This window comes from Dama dama, chromosome 12 (genome assembly GCF_033118175.1).
Source record: "Dama dama isolate Ldn47 chromosome 12, ASM3311817v1, whole genome shotgun sequence".
NCBI classification, from domain to species: domain Eukaryota; kingdom Metazoa; phylum Chordata; class Mammalia; order Artiodactyla; family Cervidae; genus Dama; species Dama dama.
The window spans coordinates 32,806,288-32,821,222 of record NC_083692.1 but is presented as its reverse complement, the minus strand read 5'-3'; the positions used below and the strand labels follow the sequence as shown (position 1 = coordinate 32,821,222).

At 38.8% G+C, this 14,935-nt stretch overlaps 1 protein-coding gene across 2 annotated transcripts in view; it reads right to left on the bottom strand.

The window, feature by feature from the left end:
- ARMH4 (armadillo like helical domain containing 4) overlaps positions 1–14,935 on the bottom strand; it is a 139,339-nt gene that overhangs the window by 12,826 nt on the left and 111,578 nt on the right. For both annotated transcript variants that reach the window (XR_009695100.1, XM_061156967.1), the window contains exon 6: positions 3,277–3,308. Coding sequence is in view for 1 of the 2 variants with exons in the window: in XM_061156967.1 (XP_061012950.1) it covers positions 3,277–3,308 (32 nt within the window). In the remaining variant the exon portion in view is untranslated. The remainder of the gene's footprint in view (positions 1–3,276; positions 3,309–14,935) is intronic.

Below are 14,935 nucleotides of genomic sequence, written 5' to 3'. Positions count from 1 at the left end.
TCCAGGATTCTGTGACTTTCATCAAAACAGCAGTAGTTTCACTCTCAAATAGTTTCTGAAGGTAATGACTAACAAGACTTTTATACATGATGGCTAGTTAGCTAGCTAGACAGACAGAAGAAGAGAAAGAGGGAGAGAGAGAGAGGAAGAAAAGTGTATGTGTGTTAGTTGCTCAGTCATGTCTGACTCTTTCCGACCCTGCTGACTGTAGCCTGCCAGGCTCCTCTGTTCATGGAATTCCCCAGACAAGAATACTGGAGTGTGTTGCCATGTCCTTCTCCAGGGGATCTTCCCAACCCAGGGATTGAACCCAGGTTTCCTGCATTGTAGGCAGATTCTTTACTGTCTGAGCCACCAGCAAAGCCCAAGATATGCATATGTGTGTGTGTGCGTATGTATATACACACATATATGTGTGTGTACACATATGCATGTATGTATCAAGTAAGTGTATAATATTTTACTCCCAGAGGGAAGGAACTGGTTAAACTGAATCCCTCCAAGAAAGAGACAAAATAAGAAGACAAATACAACAACGTTGATGGACCTAGAGATTATCATATTAAGTGACATAAATCAGAGAAAGACAAACACCACATGATATCACTTATACATGGACTCTAAAAATGATACAAATGAACTTATTTACAAAATAGGAACAGACTCATAGACATATAATAGAAACTTATAGTTACCAAAGGAGTTAGTGTGGGGGGGATAGAGGGAGGGATAAATTAGGAGCTTGGGATTAACATAAACACACTACTATATATAAAATAGATGATCAACAAGAACCTACTATATAGTACATGGAACTCTATTCAATATTCTGTGATAATCTATATGGGAAAAGAATCTGAAAAACAATAGATATACGTATATGTATAACTGAATCACCTTGCTATACACCAGAAGCTAATACAACATTGCAAATCAATCATACTCCAATATAAAATTAAACATATGCTGCTGCTGCTGCTAAGTCGCTTCAGTCGTGTCCGACTCTGTGCAAACCCATAGACGACAGCCCACCAGGCTCCCCAGTCCCTGGGATTCTCCAGGCAAGAACACTGGAGCGGGTTGTCATTTCCTTCTCCAATGAATGAAAGTGAAAAGTGAAAGTGAAGTCGCTCAGTCGTGTCCGATTCTTAGCGACCCCATGGACTGCAGCCCACCAGGCTCCTCTGTCCATGGGATTTTCCAGGCAAGAGTACTGGAGTGGGGTGCCATTGCCTTCTCCAAACATATAAACACTACTATATATAAAATAGGCAAATATCAAGGACCTACTATATTCAGAGACCTACATTCAATATCTTGCAATAACTTACAATAAAAATAATCTGAAAAGTGTATATATGTATAACTGAATCACTTTGCTATACACCTGAAACTAATACATTATAAATGAATTATACCTCAACGTAAAAAATAGTAAATAAAAATAAAGACAAGGCATAAAACAAATAAACCTGGTAGAAGTTTCAGCTATTTTTCTTTCAATTTTTTAAAACTAAGACATAACTGAAAAAATACTATGGAATAAAGTGAAGAAAGAGCTGGAAAAACTTCAATTCAGAAAACTAAAACCATTCACAAAATTATCTCTCATGGTGAAATATAACAGGGAGAGGGTGCTAGGCCTTTGAGAAAAGATAAGAAGGAAGGGTCCACAGGGAGAGAAAATTCAGCCTTTCTCTAAAGCTACCCAGATTTCTAAACAAAGTGGCGAAGCTATACACACACACACACACACACACACACACATATATATATATACAGGTAAGAAACTTTGCAACATTCAATTTCAGAACAGGCTGTGTGCCAAAATTTATTTTCTTAAGTCTATTTTTTGTCCATTTTGGTAATTCAGAAGGATATTTTCTATAGAAACAATGACATATGGATTCCTAGATTAAACTACCAAAGCCTGTTTACTTTTCATCACATTATATTTTCCTCTGAAAAATAGCAAGCACTACCAATGTAAATATATTCAATTCTGAATTTTTGAGGTTTTCCTACCCCAAATCTTGCTCAGTGTTCTGATTATACCTCCCTCAGACAACTGGACCCATTACAGATGTGAAAATGGCTTCCACTAATGTCAATAGGTTTAAAATTCTTCTATATCACTTTAAATATGTATGAACATAAAATAATCTCATTTGCAAAAATTATATAGTCTAAATTTTACTGAGAAGCAGAAAAATTATACTGACAAGAATTACTATAATCATACAATTTTAACTACTAGTGAACGTTTTCTCTTATCCTTTAACATAAACTGTAGCAAAATAAATACTGATCATTCAAATATTAAGAAACTGACCTCAAATAATAAAAAAGATATGGAATACTATCCACAGATGTATTTTCTGAGACAGGTGAATTGAAAGTAACTCCTATCTGGCAGTTGAAATGATTTCCATTTAACCATACCCCCAGTGAAATCTGAGCTGGGTTGTAGTAATTGGATCTGACAGAGGCTACAGCAAGGAGTTCAAAACTCCACCAATATTTTTATGAGTAATTCCAGTTGGAAATTACAAGGCACTAAAAATGAAACCTTAGAGAGTGCTGAAAATTAAAAGAAAATTAAAAACATGGACCTGGAAGGAAGTTAATATTGTCAATCACAGATGTTGGTGACAGAATGAATGCAAGAGTGGAAAATATTTTTCAATAGTTGGCCATTCTAGATAGGTCAGCTCATTGTCACTCAGTAAGCAGTAGCACTATGATAGACCACATAAAAGTGGGCCTAAAGAGAGTGCTCAGGTGCTCAGGTATTTTTAATCTCACCTCCACTACGGGTGAAGGACGCCTTTTCCATCATGAAGTTTTATTCTTAAGTCAGGTCTGCCAATTTTTGTCCTTGGGTCAGAAAAATCAATGCCTAAATCCAAAGTATTTCTTCCTCATACAGGAAGATCAGATTTAAAAGATCCTTGTACTGGGACATGAAATGCCCACTAGAAAGGGATTACACTCTTAAAATTCCCTAAAAGGACCTCCACCTTGATATGTCAAGGATGCTATCAGTTGCACATATCAGGAATTACATTTCAGAAGAATGAATGGCACTCCAAAGAATAAGGCATCCCTTCTTAAAGGGAAGGTCTTTCTTACTGGGTACCCGGAAGTGGCCCTGGATCTTTGCACAGGTTATCAGAATCAGAATAATGATATAAAGCTCCATTATTCTGAAGGTCTTTTACTTGACAAAGCTATGCGCTCTAAAATAAATCCAAAGGAAGAAAGTATTTCTCTTACCTTGTCTTTTAGCTTTTCCATCCAGCTTCTCACTAAGGAAAAAAAGAGAAGAAAATGTAAATAGCCATCTCTCTGCTTATATTTCATGTATTAAGTTCATTTGGTAACTTACTTATATTTCAGGTACTAAGTTAATTTGATACAATTAAGATTTTATTGCATGAAATACAGTGACAGGGTCAACAGTATTAACATAATGACAGTAATAGTTTTAATTCTCATTTAAAAATGCAAAAAAGAACACAAACATATCCTCACATCATTGTTAAAGGAATAGAGAATATTTTTCTTTGCAAATGCATGTTCTATTATTTGGGAGGAGGTCTGGGGGATGAGTGAGGCAAACACCTTCAAAACATCAAGTTTATTTCTGACATTTCCTCCTCCTTTTTTTGAACGAGAGAAGGTATTTACTGGCAAATGATATATCAGATAAGGGGTTAATATCCAACATACACAAAGAACTCATTAACTCAACATGAAAAGGACTAACAATCCCACCAAGAATCTAAATAGACATTTTTCCAAAGATATATTGACACATATGACCAAGACACATGAAAAGATGCTCAACATAAAAAAGCCCCCATCATTCAACATCAGGGGAATGCAACTGAAAATCACAATGAGACAACACCTCACATATGTCAGAATGGTCATTACAAAAAGATAAGAAATAACAAGTGTTGGTGAGGATATGGAGAAAACCCCTGTGCACTGTTGGTGGTACAAATTGGCTCAAGCACTATGGAAAATAGTATGGAGATTCCTCAAAAGCAGAACTACAAAAAGATCTAACAATTCCACTTTGGGTATTTTTCTCCAGAGAAAACAAAAACACTAATTAGAAAAGATGTATGCATTCCTATGTTCATTGCAGCACTACTTAACAATGGGCAACATATGGAAACCACCTGAATGCCCAGCAACAGACGAACAGATGAAGATGTGGTATATTATACACAGTGGAATATTAGTGATAAAAAGAAAAATCTCTTGTGATTTCAACATGACACCATGAACAGTCCTAGAGGTTATTATGCTGAGTGAAAAAAAGTCAGAAAGAAAAATAATGTATGATTTTAACTTACATGTGGAATCTAAAAAACAGCAAGTGAAAAAAGAAAAACAATAGACACAGATACAGAGAAGAAATAGTGATTGCCCTAAGGGAGGGAGTGGTGGGTTGAATGCAATAGGTGGAGAGTAACAGGTACAGACTTCCAGTTACAATATGAATGAGTCATGAGGATGAAATGTACAACATGTGGAATACAGTCAGTAATATTGTAATATCTTTGTCTCGTGACAGATAACTAGACTTACCATAGTAAACATTTTGTAATGTATAGAAATACTGAACCACTATGTTATGCACCTGGAATTAACATAGTATTACAGGTCAATTATGCTTCAGTTAAAAAAAAAAAGATAGTTCTTTGAAAAGATCAATAGAATTGATAAGCCTCGAGCCAAGCTAACTGAAAGAAGAGAAAATACAAATTTGTAAGATCCAAAATAAAAGTGGGACATTACTACAGATCCCATGGATATTAGGAGGATAATCAGGAAATACTACGAACAACCATGTGTCCATATATTTGGTAACCTAGGTTAAATGGAGTAATTCCTTGAAAAATACATCTGCAAAAACTTACACAAGAAGAAAAAGACTGAATAGGCCTATATCTATTAAAGAAACTGAATCAATAATTAAAAACCTTTCAGAATAGCAGCAGGCCCCAGATAGGTTCACTGGTGAATTAAAACATTTAAGGAAGAATTTACGCCAATGCTATACAATCTCTTCCAGAAGATAAGATGCAGAAGGGAACCTCCTAACTCTTTATATGAGGTCAGCATTATTCTAAAACCAAAACCAGATAGTCTTTAAAACTACAGACCAGTATCTCTCATGAACACAAATGCAAAAGTTCTCAACAAAATATTAGCAGATCAAAACCAAAAATGTATGCAAAGAATTTATTCCAGGTATGCAAGTTTGGCTTACCATTTGGAAATCCATTAATCTATCACATCAACAGGCTAATGAAGAAAAATCACATGATCATATCAATAGATACAGAGAAAGTATTTGACAAAATCCAGCACTCATTTTTTATAAAATTAGCAAACTAGGAATACAGGGGAACTCTCAACTTGGTAACATCTACAGCTAACATCATAACTTAATGGCGAGAAACTAGCAGCTTTTCCACTAAGTGCAGGAACAAGGCCGATGTCCTCCCACCATTCCTTTTCAACCTCATACCCGAAGATCATTAAGAAGGTTCAGAAATTCTTGGGAGGATGCAAGGGAGGCAGAATGTGATTATGAGGTCAGCTGGTGACCACATGGCTCCATCTGATGGCTTTGCAACTTGCTCCATGTTCCTATAACTGATTCTGGAGGCTGCCTTGAAAGATCCTCCCCACAGCTGAGACAGCCATTAGGGCCTCTCCTTATCTTTTATTCCTCACCTTTGTCAGTTTTTTTAAGCTCAACGGAAATTCTGCAGTTGAGTCAATGTTAGAGAGCAGAGGTGCAATGGGCAGGCCAGGGCTGCGGAGCTCTTACTAAAAGGAGTCAATATTTTAGGCTCTGCAGGCCACACAATCTCTGTCACAACTACTCGACTCTGCTGATGCCTCAAGCCACAGAAAATAGTACATAAATAAGTGGGTGTGGCTCTGTTCTAATCCACTTTATTTATAGACACTGACATTTGAATTTCATATAATCTTACATCACAAATATTTTTATTTTGATTTTTTTAACCAAATTAAAAACTGGAAAACATTCTTTGCTGATGGGCTATATCAGGACAGGCAGCAGGCCAGATTTGACCCGGGGGTCACAGCTTTCTGACCCCTGGCACAGACACATTTTACCCAAGAAGCTAGTGTCTCCATTTACAGTCTGACTTTAATAATAACATGTCCCACAACAGTGATGACAGCTAACGGCCTTACTCCTTACAAAGCATGTCCAGATGCACTGCATCATTTGATAGGCAAACTAATGATAAATATGAGAGTCAGGTAAGATGATGCTCAGGGAAAAGGAGAAACTGAGACTCAGAAAAACTAAGAGACTTGCCATGGTTTACTGGGGAGGAAAGAGCCACTGGAACTCCAACCCCCATCTGACTAACAACCTACAGGAATAAGACTTCCTATGTGCCCATTTCTTTTGGCAGTATCACTGCTGTTCAGCTCTCTCAGATTGAAGATGTGGAGATATCTTCGGTTCCTCTATCTCCTTCAGTCTCCAGCTTCAATCTCTCACGGCAGGACCTCGGGAAGACCTCTTGGGTCTGTCCTCCCCTCACCACTCCTTTTGACGGAAGACTCAACTGGGATTCAGACAAAGATGGTGGTGCTCAATCAGAATAATATTGGAGTCAAGGGAAGGAAGTGCAGGAAAATCAAGAACTAAGCCACAGATCATTAGAACTAACTCACTGGAAAAGACCCTGATGCTGGGAAAGATTGAAGGCAGGAGGAGAAGGGGACGACAGAGGATGAGATGGTTGGATGGGATCACCGACTTGATGGACATGAGTTTGAGCAAGCTCCAGGAGTTGGTGATGGACAGGGAAGCCTGGCGTGCCTGGCAGTCCATGGGGTCACAAAGAGTCAGACGCAACTGAGCGAGTGAACTGAACTGCAGCCACAGATCAGTGGTTCTGGGAGTGGGTTCCATGGAAAAGTGAGGTCAACCACTGATTCACTAAGTAACTTTGGAGAAACAAGCAAACCTCTTAGACTCTCACTTTCCTCATATGTGAAATGGAGATGGTAATACTTGCAAGATGGTCGTGAAGATTAGAAATAACATGTACAAAGTGTCTAATACAGAACTTAGTAGAGAGAGACTAAAAAACCAAAATAAGAAATCTGGAACAGGAGGGAAGAAAGAAAGACAAATGAGGTATGAGTTTTGTGTTAACATGGCTCAACTAAGCTCAGACATAAAGTGAAATTCAAGCAAGAGAATGCTTCCAATTCATTAATCCATTCAATAACACTTAAAACGCACAGTTCACTGGCCAGGCATTGTCGTCAACACTGTGTCATGGGAACCTAACTCCAGTGAAAACAGGTTAGAATATCAGATCTGTGAGATGTGGATGAGAACAGCAAGGTAGAGACTGAGAGAGTGAGGGACAGAGCAGGAGAGCCAATTACTTCAGAAGCAAGATGTCTGGAATCAGGGAATCAGCTGGATATTACATTAAAAAAAAACTAGCAAAGAGAAATGGGAGCAGAATGCTAGTGTGAGACCCTCGTGGAAGAGGTGAGCAAGGGTCGGCTGACTACCTGTGAATGGCAGCCCAGGGGTAGGTTAGAGAAGAAGGAAAAGAAGCAGAGATGGCATCAGGGTCCAAGGCACTCACAGGCTTTCCAGCTGTAGGAAATTCACTGCCAAGAGAAATGCTTTAACTCAAGCTTTATCAAGCCAGGTATCACTGGCAAACTGTTCAGATCTTAGGTTCTCAGAGTAAATTTCAGAGCCCTACTTTAAGTGATTAACATAGGAATTCTTTACTAGGGGAGGGAAGTCACATCAGCATGGGATGTGCACATGTGCACAGATAATCTGAAAAAACACATTCAGTGAGTCTAGTTATGTGGTTTATAATAGGAACTACAGAAAGAAGGTTGGGCAAATTCTTCTTGGGGAGTAAGTGATACACCAGAGACAGTGAGACAGTGTTTGAGAGGACATGGATCTAAACAAGGTTGAGAAAAACTACTCTTCAGAGTATCTGAACTTGGTTATGTTTCTCCAGCTGAGAAGGTGAGACCCCTAAGGATCACACCTTGTGTTACTCAGGCATCCACCAAGGTCCCTGACATGGTATTAGTCAGGAAGTACCTTTTCCTTTTTCAGCAAATGTATATTGCTTTTAAATGAGTTCACAACTTTTGAGTAAACACGATTTTCTTTCATGGAGATGCTATAAACTGTTTTCAGCAAAATGTTCAAGGCAGTGTAAAAATAAATCTAACACAATTATGGTTTTGAAACTCAGAAATCAATAAGAGAATGCAAAAGCTAGAAGAGAGAATGTTGGAAAGATTTTTAATAAAAAGAAAATATGATTCTTTATGAAGAAGAGAACCAACAACTGCAGTTTTTTTAACAAAGAGACATCACACTGAAGAAGGAGGTAGGAATTGGCACAACTTTTCGGAGCTGCAAGGAGACGTTGCAATTGATATCAAAAGCTTTTTAAAAAGTATAAATTTTGCTTTCAGAAGTTTCATTTGTAGAAGCAATGTACCTTAAATAGTTAACCATGGAAATGCATAAAAATTTTTTATTTAAATCTTTTCACTGCACCATTATTTATAATAGAAAAGCACATGGAAACAGCATCAATATTCAGCAATAAAGGAATGGTTTAAACACTTAAAAGCAAACAAAACCTTAGGCTATGCCCACAGAGTGGAATATTATACAAAATTAACATTATTTAAAGAAAAATACTTAATGGTACGGTGTTGTTCCCATTATATACTGCAAACGAAAAAAATAGCCTATGTATAATGTGAACTCAGTTGTGGATAAAAATGTATGTGAAAAAAAATGTTATGTGTATAATTGAAATGATGTACTTCAAAGGTTAACTGAAGTCATCAATGAGTTGTAGAATTATGGACGATTTTTTATTCTCTATACTTTTAAGACTTTCCAAATTATTTCTAATCTTTTCGTACTTTTTAAATTAAAATATATACATATTTTACCCCCAAAAGCTCTACAAAATTTTGTAAACCTTTGCAAATCGAGGTTGGTGGTAGATTGCTGATAGCGGGGAGCAGGAGAAGGTGAGGCCCTTCCACTTGGGTAATTAATTCCTCAGCCCACAGCCACAGGTTCATTTTCATCCTACTGGTTCTATTTCTTGAAAATTCACCAAATGCAAGAATGAAAATGTAGCAATATGATTAGGCCTGTGATCTCCTTCTGGAAGGAAACAACCAGATGCAGGGGAAGGTCTACTGAAAAGCAAAAAGCAAAAAAAGTAGACTATGATTATTAAAAGCAAGTTCTCCATCATACTCACCCGAGCCCTCCTGCATACAGGTATTCCAGAAGCAACAATTTGCCCTCCCCTAGCTCATTCAGTTACTAACTCGTGTCCAGCTGCTTGAAACCCCATGGATTGCAGCATGCCAGGGTTCCCTATCCTGTACTGTCTTCCAGAGTTTGCTCAGGTTCCCGTTCATCGAGTTGGTGATGCTATCTAACCACCTCATCCTCTGCCACCTCCTTCTCCTTTGGCCTTCACTCTTTCCTAGCATCAGGGTCCTTCCCAGTGAGTCAGTTCTCCGTACCAGGTGGCCAGGGTATTGGAGCTTCAGTTTTAGTATCAGTCCTTCCAATGAATACTCAGGGTTGATTTCCTTCAGGATTGGTTGGTTTGATCTCCTTGCAGTCCAAGGGACTCTCAAGGGTCTTCTTTCAGAGCCACAATTCAAAGGCATCAGTTCTTCAGCGCTCAGCCTTTCTTAGGGTCCAACTCTCACATCCATACATGATTACTGGAAAAACCATAGCTCTGACTATACAGACCTTTGTTGGCAAAGTGATGTCTTTGCTTTTTAATACTCTGTCTAGGTTTGTCCTAGGTTTCCTTCCAAGGAGCAAGTGTCTTTTAATTTCAAGGCTGCAGTCACTGTCCGCAGTGATTTTGGAGCCCAAGAAAATAAAGTCTGTCACTGTTTCCATTGTTTCCCCATCTACTTGCTGTGAAGTAATGGGACCAGATGCCATGATCTTAATTTTTTTGAATGTTGAGTTCTAAGCCAGCTTTTCCACTCTCCTCTTTCACTCTTATCAAAAGACTCTTTAGTTCATCTTCACTTTCTGCCACTAGAGTGGTATCATCTGCATATCTGAAGTTGTTGATATTTCTCCCAGCAATTTTGATTCCAGTTTGTAATTCATCCAGTCCAGCATTTCACATGATGTACTCTGCATAGAAGTTAAATAAACAGGGTGACAATATACAGTGTTGAGGTACTTCTTTCCCAATTTTGAACCAGTCAGTTGTTTCAAGTAAAGTTCTTTTTTTTTTTTTTTTTCATTTATTTTTATTAGTTGGAGGCTAATTACTTCACAACATTGCAGTGGGTTTTGTCTCAAGTAAAGTTCTAACTGTCACATCTTGACCTGCATACAAGTTTCTCATGAGATTAGTAAGTTGGTCTCGTATTTCCATCTCTTTAAGAATTTTCCAGTTTGTTGTGATCCACAGAGTCAAAGGCTTTAGCGTAGTCAACGAAGCAGAAGTAGATGTCTTTCTGGAATTCCCTTGCTTTCTCTATGATTCAGTGAATGTTGGCAATTTGATCTCTGGTTCCTCAGCCTTTTCTAAACTCCACTTGTACATCTGGAAGTTCTCGGTTCACAAACCGCTGAAGCCTAGCTTGAAGGATTTTGAGCATAACCTTACTAGCATGTGAAATGAGCACAATTGTATAGTAGTTTTGTATAGTAGTTTGTAAAAAGGGAAGACAGGATAAAAAAGAAATTGCAGATTAAAAAACATTTGCATGTATATTGTCAACTGTAAATATGGCTGGTTTCTAATAGACTAGCTGAAAAGTCTCCCATACTGCTTACTTAGAAGGGTATTCTTAATTTTCCTTTATGTCTGATAATAAAGTTTTATTAGCTATATTTATCCCAGACACATACAAATTCCCTTTCAATAAAGGGAGCCAGATGATATCATGATTTGGCTGAACTAATAATTATTTGTTGGGCATCTAACAAAAAGCTTGCAAGGTGGGTATTACTACCCTCATTTTACAGATGAAGAAAACGAAGCTTAAATAAAGTGCTTAAAGTCATGTAGCTTAAAGTGGTTGCGCTGCAATTTGAACGCTATGGCTATAAAGCATACGCCTATCCAGTAGGCCAGTGGGTTGCTCTGGGAAGGGATGTGGGCAGGCGGGCCAGGGTAACCATATCAGGAGACACAGTGGGGCTTTTTCAAATTCTAGGGAACAGGGTGTATCAGGTCACTTCTGTTATTCTGACTCCTTCTTTCTCTAACATTGTCTTCCCTGTTTCCTCTCTCTGATAAACGTCTCTCTGCCTCTACATGGGTCTGTCTCTCACTCTATATCTCTTTATAGAAAACTGTAGTCTGTGTTTTCCTCTTTCCCCCTCCCCCTTTTTCCTCTCTCTATCAGACTCTGCATGTCTGAATGGCTCTGCTGCTCTCTGTATATATCTGTCTTTTTCTCTTCCTCAACCTGCCCTGTGTGCATGTGTTTGTATGAAAATAAGATCTCCTAGTTCCTTCCCAGCTGTAGGATTTTTCCACCTCAGCCCTGTGTGCCAGGGTTGCTCTCCATTGGGAAACAACAGCACTAAATAGCAGAAATCCTGAAGGTTTAAAACTCATAATGAGCAGTGCTGGGGATATTGAAGATGGGATCAGAGTATATGGAGATGTGATGGAAAAAGACAGAATATAGAAAGCAGGAGCAGATTCCTAGGGGAATGATAATGAGTTTTACTATGAAAATGTGGAGTTTAAAGTATCAACACAGTATCCATGGGGCTGTCTCTATTGGCAATTTAAAATTTGGATATGGAGAAATCCAGGCTAAAAACTGAGGTTTGGGTTTGACCAGTCTATTGATAGAAGCTGAAGTTAAGAGCAGAGAAAATCACCCTGGAGTACAGAGTGTATATTAGACAGGGCTCTCCAGAAAAACAAAACCAATATGAGATATACAGATAGATAGATGTATATAAACTTATGCTTAGAGACATGTTTTATATATTATATGTTTTATATGCATAAATGTCACACACACACACACACACATATATAAAGGGATATATCATAAGGAATTGATTCATGCAATTATGGAAGTTGACAAATCCAAGATCCACAGGGTGAATTGGCAAACGAGAGACCCAGGAAAGCTATGTTTCAGTTCAAGTCCAAAGGCAGGGGAAAAAACCAATGCTCCAGCTTGAAGGCAGTCAGGCAGGAGGGACTCTCTTATTCAGGGGAGGGTCAACCTTCCTATTCCAGTCAGGCCTTCAGCTGTCTGGATGAGGGCCACTCACATTAGGAAAGGCAATCTACTTTACTCCATCTACCAAGTGTTCATCTCATCCAAAAACACTCTTCCAAGCACACCTGGGAAAAAAAGGTCTCAACAGCTTTTGGCCAGTCAAGTTGGCCCAGGCAAGTTGACACATACAATTAGCTATCCCAGAGTAAGACTGGACAAGACCAAGATCATAATGCCTAGGAACCTCAATATTTAAAGGCCATCAGAAGAGAATGGGAAGAGAAGAGACAGTAAAGAAACAGTCAGAGGGGCTCAGAAACCTGGGCTGTTGATATGAAACAACCCCGCATAGCTACTTCCAAGTGTTCATGAGGATGTTTCCACATTCTATCCATCAAATCCTCTGTCCAGGTACATCCAAGCCCACTGGTGCCCTGGCCCATGCAGAGGTTGCCCTGCAGAGTTGCTGCCACCCTATGCAGGCTCTCTCTGCCAGAGATTGTCCATCCATCGTAGGAGGTTGTGTGCGGCTGGCTAGAAGCACCAAGGAAATACTGCCCTAGAGGCCATCCTCAATCAACAAGGCCTGCGATTTGGTGGGTATATTAGTTTCCTATTGCTGCTACCCCAAATTTAACGGCTTAAAACAACACAAATTTCTGATCTCACATTTCTGAAGGGCAGGAGTCCGAAATCAGTCTCATGGGCTAAAATCAAGATGTCAGCAGGGCTGGTTCCTTCTGGAAGCTCCAGGGGAGAACATGTTTCTTGCCTTTTCCAGCTCCTGGCAGCTGTCTGCATCCGTCAGCTCACGGCCTCTACATCTATCTTCAAAGCCAGTAGCACAGCACTTCAAATTTCCCTCTTTCTCTAAGCTCTGCTCCCTATGCCATATTTCTTCTGTGACTCTGACCCTCCTACTGCTCTCTGAGGAGGACCCTGTGATAACCTCTCCCTCCCCAGGCCCTTAACGCCCTCGTATCTGCAAGGTTTTCTGTGTAAAGTCACACGTTCACAGGTGCCAGGGGTTAGGATGTGGACCTCTTTGGAAGAACCATCATTCTGCCTACCACATCGGGTAGATTCCTTCCTTTTCCTCATCTCTGAGGTGTGTCCCACACAGCTCCTCAGAGAATCTCCAGCAAGAAGGAACCCCAGCAACAGTCCACTCACGAGCTTGCCCCTTTGCATTGGCTCCCCACCCTCCCCGTCTCACTTCCTCACTCCTTCACCATGCTTCCTGGGGTCAATTCCCAAATAAACTCCTAGCACCATCTTGCTTTTAGGGAGAATGCAAACTAAGACACTTGTCTAAATCTGCCAACCATACAGGCATGCCTGCACTTTGGCATACCAATTTTATTCATTTTTGTATATTAAAACTCTCTGAAAAAAACAGAAGTAAAAAAGCAAGAAAGACAGGCAAGCTGGCCAAGTTCAGAGCAAAAGCCATCTCCATTTATCTAAATTAATTCTAATCAAAGACTTCAGGCTACTTGAATTTTAAAAACATACCCTTTCCATATAGCATTGTGCAAGGTGTATTTCACAGCCAATTCTACTTAGCTCACATTCAATTCTGAAAAGGTTATAATCTCTTTAATAATCACATTTTCAACATCATTTACATCTTTCAGTAAAGTTTGAAACCTGATTTTTATCTTAATCAATAAAAAGAGAAATGTATGTTCCACCTATAAAAAATGAAACATCAGAACGTAGTCCTTTGTTCAAAGCATATATAACTAAATTTCAATTACAGTGTTTCTGTAGTGTCAAGAAATAAATGGAGACCAGCTCTTTTTCTTCCTTGTTATTTAATCATAAGTGCCTTTTCCAGCCCAAGAAACAGACAAAGCTTTTTTCCAACTTATATAACACATTTGAGAATAATAAAACGTACCAAGGTTTAAATGTTGTCTGCATGCTTTTTTTTAAGAACCTTGAGTTTTTCCAGCTACAGATTATTCTCTAATGATGCTAAATTTACCTGCTTTAAAATCACACAGAAACCCTATCTATAATTATTTGCTCCTCACATAATTACAGAACAGTAAGATTCTGATGAATAGAATGACCTACTTCTTTGCTTAGGGCTAAGTGAGCAGTAATCGTGCATCTAAGAAGCAATTAATTCTGAAGGCTCTGTCCTGATATTTACAGAGAAGGGTACAAAGAGCCCAGATACCCTAATCTCTACTTTCAAGTAACATTACAGATGTCAGTAGCTGATAGCAAAGTTAGGAATAACACGAGATACCTACTGGGCAGCTACCAAGAAAACATCTTGTAATCAACTACACATCTTCCTGGGATCATTTATTAATGATAACCATACTGAAAAACCATAAACTGCATGTATGACTGTATGATGAGAAGGCTGTCATGAACTTCAACCACATAGAAGGATATGGTGCATTAACAAAGAAGAAACTATCCCTTCATCTGTGTTCTTTCTCTTCCCCAAAAGGGAAGCATGATATACAACACTGCTCATCAAGGGAACATAAAACTTGTCTATGTCCCTCCTCTTCACCAGACTGGGAGGGGGGAAAAAATCACTTCACTTTGCCTAAGACACCCTTGAAAATTCTTCTGAGCACTA